The 7230-nt window shown below is 32.9% G+C and overlaps 1 protein-coding gene across 3 annotated transcripts in view; it reads left to right on the top strand.

The window, feature by feature from the left end:
- The window catches only part of LOC106872292 (protein DGCR6), a 30621-nt gene that overhangs the window by 15592 nt on the left and 7799 nt on the right, over positions 1 to 7230 (top strand). For all 3 annotated transcript variants that reach the window (XM_014919230.2, XM_052969019.1, XM_014919229.2), the window contains one exon: positions 4835 to 4995. In XM_014919230.2, coding sequence (XP_014774716.1) covers positions 4835 to 4995 — 161 coding nt within the window. The remainder of the gene's footprint in view (positions 1 to 4834; positions 4996 to 7230) is intronic.

Here is a 7230-nt window from a genome sequence, read left to right as displayed (position 1 = left end):
GAATCAAACCCAGAATCATCTGATTTCTAAAAGTACTTAACTACGTTCTCACACTTGGGGCCCAAGAACATTTTTTTTTGTTTTTTGTGTTTTTAGAGGTGGTGATAGAGATAGAAATAGGTAGAATAAAATGTGTAAAGAAAATAAATAAGTAGGTTAGTTGAAAGGATAACAGGACAGTTAAAATGTAATGGTTGTTGACCCTGAATGATTTAGACAAAAATAACTTCAGCAGCACTTAACTGACAGGCTTGGTTGGGTAATATGAAACCAATTATTTAATCCTAAACATTTCCTGGGTACAAACTTAATGAAGTGGATTTGTTTTTTATACATTTGTGCATTATTTATCGTTCTTTTTTTGTGTCATTTAGTTGATACTACTGTTACATTTGTATAGGAGGTGTTTATTTTGATATATATTAGCAACAGACCCAGTATTAACACTGAGAGGTAATATTTATCCCAACTTTTAGGTTGTGAGCTGGCAGAATCATTAGCCAGCCCGACAAAATGCTAAGTGGCATTTTGTCTGTCTTTACATTCTGAGTTCAAATTCTGCTGAGGACGACTTTGCCTTTCATTATTTCTGAACTTAGAGTCCTTGTGCCAAAATTTTCAACCAAAATGTATCTCCATTTAAATGTGGATGTTCTGTTAGAACAAACTATACTGCAGTAGATACCTTGAGAGAAACTCTCACATTGGCTTTTAGTGCTAAATGCTTTCTTGTGTTTTTTTTTATAGGTTTTATTTGTTCCATGTCTCTGTAAACTACTTTGGTGATTTATTTGAAATTGATTACAGTTTATTCCATTATATTTCATATTTGTTACTGTTCTAACTATTCTAAAATGTGGAGATGGTCATGACTGGAATGTTTTCATCGTAGCTCTACGGATCAGCAATTTCTGGGGTTTTTTAATGGCCCACTTTTAATTTTTTTTTATATTTACTTTTGCTTTACATATATATTATTGGGTTGGCAAGAAAGTAATTTCCTTTTTCACAAATAGATATAGTTACGATGTTTTTGAATGACTTTTGTCAATGTTATGATTTTTTCCTTTTGACATTTGATAGCCATTGTTTTTAGCTTACCTTAGAAGCAAATTGCATGCAATTTTGTTTACAGCTGTTACTTCAGTTTCAATTTTAACATGGAGTGCAAAAACGAACATTTTCCCCGTATTTTACTTTTTTATTTCTATAAAGACAAAAAAGCTGCTGAGGCCACAAATAAATACGTGAAGTTTACTGTGTTTTACTGCTTAACAGAATGCATATGTCAGAAATGGTTTTAAAAATTCCGTTCTGGAGATTTTTCACTCAAAGACAACCAATGTTCTGGTCGACCTACTGAAGTTGATGATGACCAAATAAAAGCGATAGTTAAATCTGATTGTCATGTGACAGTGTGAGAGATTGCAGAGAGGTTAAATGTATCATGCACAACAATTGAAAATCATTTAAAATGATATTTGGGTTCCACATAAATTGAAAGAGATTCACTTAACAATATTTGCGATATGCATCTCAAATGCAATGAAATTGACCTTTTTATGAAACAAATCATCACTGGTGATGGAAAATGGAATGTTCACAGTAACATCAATCGAAAACGATCATGTTCCAAGAGTAATGAACCATCACAAACCACACCTAAAGCTGAATTACTTAAAAAAAAGGTGATGCTGTCAATTTGGTGGAATTACAAAGGTGTTGTATATTTTGAGCTGCTTCCAAGCAACCAAATGATCAATTCAGATCTTTACTGTCAGCAACTAATTAAACTGGAGGAAGCAATCAAAGAAAAATGACCAGAATTGGCAAATCATAAAGGAATTGTGTTTTACCATAACAACACTAGATCACACATGTCTTTGCTAACTTGTGAAAAATTATTGGAGGCTTTGTTGGGAAGTGATGTCATGTCCACCCTATAGTCCTTACCCTGCACCATCAGATTACCATTTACTTTGAAGTTTGCAAAATTCTTTGAATGGTAAAACTCTCAATAATGATGATTACTTGAAATTGCACATGCTTCAGTTTTTGGCTGATAAGGACCAGAAGTTCTATGAGCGTGGAATCATGAAGTTGCCAGAAAGATGGCAAAAGGTCATTGAACAAAATGGAAAATATATATAATTGATTTAAGTTCATTCTTTGTATGAAAAAAAAGTGATTTTTATTTCACACTAAAAAATTTAAGTTACTTTCTTGCCAGCTCAGTATATCTTAATCCTTTAGCATTCATATTAGTCAGTCAAGTGTAACACTTATTTTTTAATATTGTTTTGAATTAATCATACATTATCTCATAGCTTTGAGATTTCAATGATATTAATGTGTATTTTTAGAATGACATTGTTGGGTAGGTGTGAGAGGCCATATCTGGCCTTTATGAAGATAAGACAGAGAGAATATTTAGGCCAGATATGGCTGGTTTAAATCAGTGAGCATCTTGTAGGTCACATACCACTTTTTGCCAATCTTTGGCCTACTCCATTTGTGCTGCCCAAATCTAAAGAACACTATAATTAAGTTAGCATTGGCTTGACATATTTAATGTAGAGAGCTTAAAAAAAAGAGAAGCAAACTGAGATTGAGAGGGGAAAATAAAACAATGTTTGTCAATGTTTGATATTATTTTTAATGCCAGCCTGCCATAAAAGTGACATCTCAAGACATGTTTTAGTCTTATTCTGATTTCATCAATGAAGAATAGACTTCACTATACTTGGAAGAATTACTTAGTAAATTACAAGATTACAACTGATTGGTGTAGAAGAATAGAATAGTGTAGAGAATAAATCATTCTGAGATTCAACTTTGCATAAAAACAATTTTTTAGTGTTTAATGCAAGGAGCATTAAAAAGCTAATTAAAAATAAATTTGATATTTGAGAGAAAAAAGAATTAATATTGTGTATTAAGAGCAGGGACAATTGTGGATGAGTTTTAGTCTTATTCTGACCTCATCATGGTAGCATACTTGTGAATGTATCTTTATCTTTTATTTGTTCCAAAAATTTGGACAGCAGCCATGCTGGGGCACCACCTTGATGGGTTTAGTCAAACAATTTGACCCCAGTATTTATTTTTTTAAAGCTTTGTACTTATTCTCTCAATATCTTGTCAAACTGTTAAGTTATGGGGATGTAAACAAACCAACACCTTTGTCAGACAGTGATGGGGAACAGACATAAGAACACACAATATAAATATGTATATACAACAGGCTTCTTACAGTTTCCATCTGCCACATCCATTCACAAGGCTTTGGTTGACCCAGGGCTAATAGTTGAAAACATTTGCTCAAGGTGTCTTACAGTAGGAAGAGTTTCTACTTGATTGAACTAGACACTGGAATACTGGCTTATGAGTTGTAGTTTCAACTGTCTCTGATTCAGAATAGGAGAGTTAATTATGCATTGCCTCAGTGAATAAATGATAGAGTTTTCTCATCAAGATATTTGCAATAGACTAGTAACCTATCCTGGAGAAGATTATCTTTCAGCCATTTAAAAGTATGAAAAACTGCAGTTGACTGTTCCTCTGGTTTATGCTTTTTCTAAAATGTTCACTACTCATGGAATTTCATTGTTGTCCATATTTTATCTTCTACATTGAATCTGTAATAACTAAAATCAAACAACTGCACTAACCTCTTCACAAACTAACAAATGAATAAAAAGTGAACATTTATTTTCCTTGTCACTATCTTCAACCTTTTAGCATTTCAATTAACCATATCCAGCCCAAATATTCTACCTGCTATGTGTTAAAACCAGCCACATCTGAACACTCACATTATCCTGCAATATCCTTCTAAAAATAAACAGTCACATCATCCAAATCTCAAACTTATGAAATAATGCTTGATTAAATTACAACAACGTGAATAAATAAACATTACATTTGACAGTGTGAAGGTGTGTGGCTTAGTGGTTAGGGGATTCGACTCATGATCGCAAAGTTGTGAGTTTCAATTCCCAGCGATGCATTGTGTCCTTGAGCAAGACACTTTATTTCATGCTGCTCTAGTCCATTCAGCTGGCATAAATGAGTAGTTCTTGTATGTCAAAGAGCCAGCTTTGTTACACTCAGTGTCACGCTGAATCTCCTTGAGAACTACATTAAGGGTACATGTGCCTGTAGAGTACTCAGCCACATACATGCACGTTAATTTCATGAGTAGGCTGTTCCGTTGATCAGATCAACCAGAACTGTCGTCGTCGTAACCAACGGAGTGCCAGAATAATCTGAATGCCAAAGGGTTAATAACTCTTGTTTCTCTTTTCATTTTCACCACTGTGACTTCTAAATTCTTCTTGTTTCCTTTCCAACTGTATTATCACTTTGTGAAGTTTTTTGACTTCATCTTGAATTTTGTACACAGTACACTCTACTTATTCATGCTACTCCCTCAATCCACACTCTGCTTCTTGTTTTTAGATTTGATTTTTCATATTTTTTATAAATAACTTTTGCTTTCATTTATCTTTTGATGGCAATTTTTTATTTTCCCTAATTCCTTTTTTTACTCTCAGGCTGTCTGGTAGTGATTTTGTCAGTTTTAGTTCTTGTCTGTCATTCTGTATAAGTTGTTAGTTCTTTTACTACTGTATAATAATTGTTCATGTAACCCTATGTCAATTTGACTCAAAGTGAGAACTGAACCAACTATGATTGTAATTTATTTTATGTCATGTAACTTATTGGTTATAGATTTGCCAGTATGTTTATTACAAAAACGTTTTAAGGAAATGAAAAGTATATATATGAATAAATTGTTTAATCTTATTGCATTCTCCTTTGCCCTTTGCAGCAAATACCAACAGCGAGTACCATATGATTTGCTGTCTGGCCTTGCTCATGCTTTGTTAGATGGTACGGTCTTTGAAATTGTCCAGGGCTTGTCTGAAGTACAGCATTTGGAAGAGAAGAGTTTATTTAATCAGCGAGTGAAACAGACAAATGATCATAAAGGTACTGTAGCTAATTGTTTTCGTTTTGCTTTCTTCTGTGTACCCTTCCACTGTGATCTGGTTCTGTGATAGCAGATCTTTTCAGCTTAGGATATTGAAATTTAATTTCTTTAATAATCCTGTTATTGGAGTTTCATATGTACACATATATTTCAGTTTTATGTAAATACTTGGTAGATTTTTTTCCAAAGTCATCTAAAAACCCAAAACTTGTCACAGCTGACTATCACTGATCTGGTGTTATCCTTTTCATTTGAAAGTTGTTGGAACAATGTACCAGATTGTAAAAAATAAGGAGTTTCCACATATGTTGTTCTTTTGCTTTTTTTTTTTTTTTTTGCTCCTCTAGAAACATGCTCGCCTACGTCAAGGGAAAATTCAATCTGATTCATGAAACCTGTTTTCATCCCTCTCTGAAAAATATTGAACTGTTATAAGTCCTTGTTATGCCACAACAATATTCCAGATATTCTGCATTCAGTAAGACACAAGCAGAGAAACTAAGCATGTTATTTCTTGCCTATACAATCAGCTGCAGTGTCATGAGCTTGTATCTGTATCCATATCAAGACATTTAATCTTTTATGACTAAGTCCTCATAACTCTAAATTATGTACTGCAAAGTGGCATAATTCACTGTTGTAATTAGTAACATTTTTATAACCATGATTAATTGGCTTGCAATTTTAAATTCATTTCCCTCTGTGATGAAGTTCTGTTCAGCATTATTTACCCTTTATCTGCTGAGTTTTAGTAGAGCTAAAAGTAGAGGATCCTTGTGGTTCAAAAAAATTATTTTAGGGTGAAAAGTCAGATTGAAGTTGAAGTTTATTATTTCTCTAATGTAGATTCTCTGTCTCTGTTCAGCTGTTAATTACAATAATGACCAAGGGAAATTAGCAAGGATGACATTTCCATGGAAAATAATTAGTCACAATTATAACAAGCAAAGGAACTTCAATTAATCATGACTGTAAGAAGCAGGGGCAACAACTTCGTATATCAATTCATCAAATGGGTTGACTGAATGAAAATGTCAGTTAACTGGAAATAGTTGTGTAGTGAGGTAAAAAAAAAATGTAAATCTGATCATTTCCATATATTTTGATGGCTTTGAACATAGTTTGATCTTATTAGACCTCCTCAATGAGGCATAGTCTTTACTGTGACCGGCTGATCTGTAAAATAAATTACAATATCTATACACAGTAATGCAAAATCATAGCTTAATGACAGAGAAACTAACAAGGGATGTAGGTAGATTTTAGATATATTGATTAAGTCTTTTTCTCAATCTTTTTACTTTAAAGTTAAAAATTGGAAGAAGAAAAAAAAAACAATATTTTTGCCAAATAACCACACGCACTATATACTTGTTCTTCACTTCAGGTTTATTATTACCTCTGCCTTAACAAAGGCAGAGGTATTGTTTTTAGTTGTGCTTGTTTGTTTGTCCATGGACAAGATATCTCAAGAACCGCTGGATGGATTCGGATGAAACTTTCAGGGATGTTTGGCCTCGTGACTGGCACGAACTGATTAGATTTTGGGATCAATCTGATACTGGACAAGGATTCTGGATTATTTGTTATATTTACTTTACTAATACATGATTACAATCTTACTTTCAAGTTTTTTTCAATTATCTCCCTTTAGGCTGTAACTATTTTTGAATGGTGAATTTGATAACTTTGGCTTGTATTAGATAAGGATAAACTATTTATTACTGTTAATAAATTTTCTACAGCCACCTTCACATGCCATGACTACCATTGGGATCGATCAGGTACCGAACAAGGATTCTGGATTATTTTTCTGTTTTTTTTTTACTTCATTTTTGAGAGCAGTCGGGTTCATTTTTAGTATTCTCGTTTGTGAGAGTAAAGTTTATTTCAGATATTCTCATTTTAAAAATCATCTCTGGCTAATCATTGAGAGGATGTTGGTGTTGCCTTGGTGGAGGTTTGCGCTCTCTGAGTGCTCTTGTTATTCTTATTTTAGTGTCCTTTGTCTGAAATCTTTTGTCACACATCCTGTGATTTCTTCAGCAACTCCCCAAATATAACAATATCTGTTTCAATATATATCTTCACATCAGGAATCTTGCAAAACAAATACATATACATAATTGCTTATTTATTTTTCATTAATTGTACATTTGTATAACAGTATTGTGAATATCACGTTTTTCTATAAGCTTAAAATTTAGTATAGCTTTTCTAATATCTTAGATTCT

Source organism: Octopus bimaculoides, chromosome 1 (genome assembly GCF_001194135.2).
Source record: "Octopus bimaculoides isolate UCB-OBI-ISO-001 chromosome 1, ASM119413v2, whole genome shotgun sequence".
NCBI classification, from domain to species: Eukaryota; Metazoa; Mollusca; class Cephalopoda; order Octopoda; family Octopodidae; genus Octopus; species Octopus bimaculoides.
This window is presented reverse-complemented; position numbering and strand designations above follow the sequence as displayed.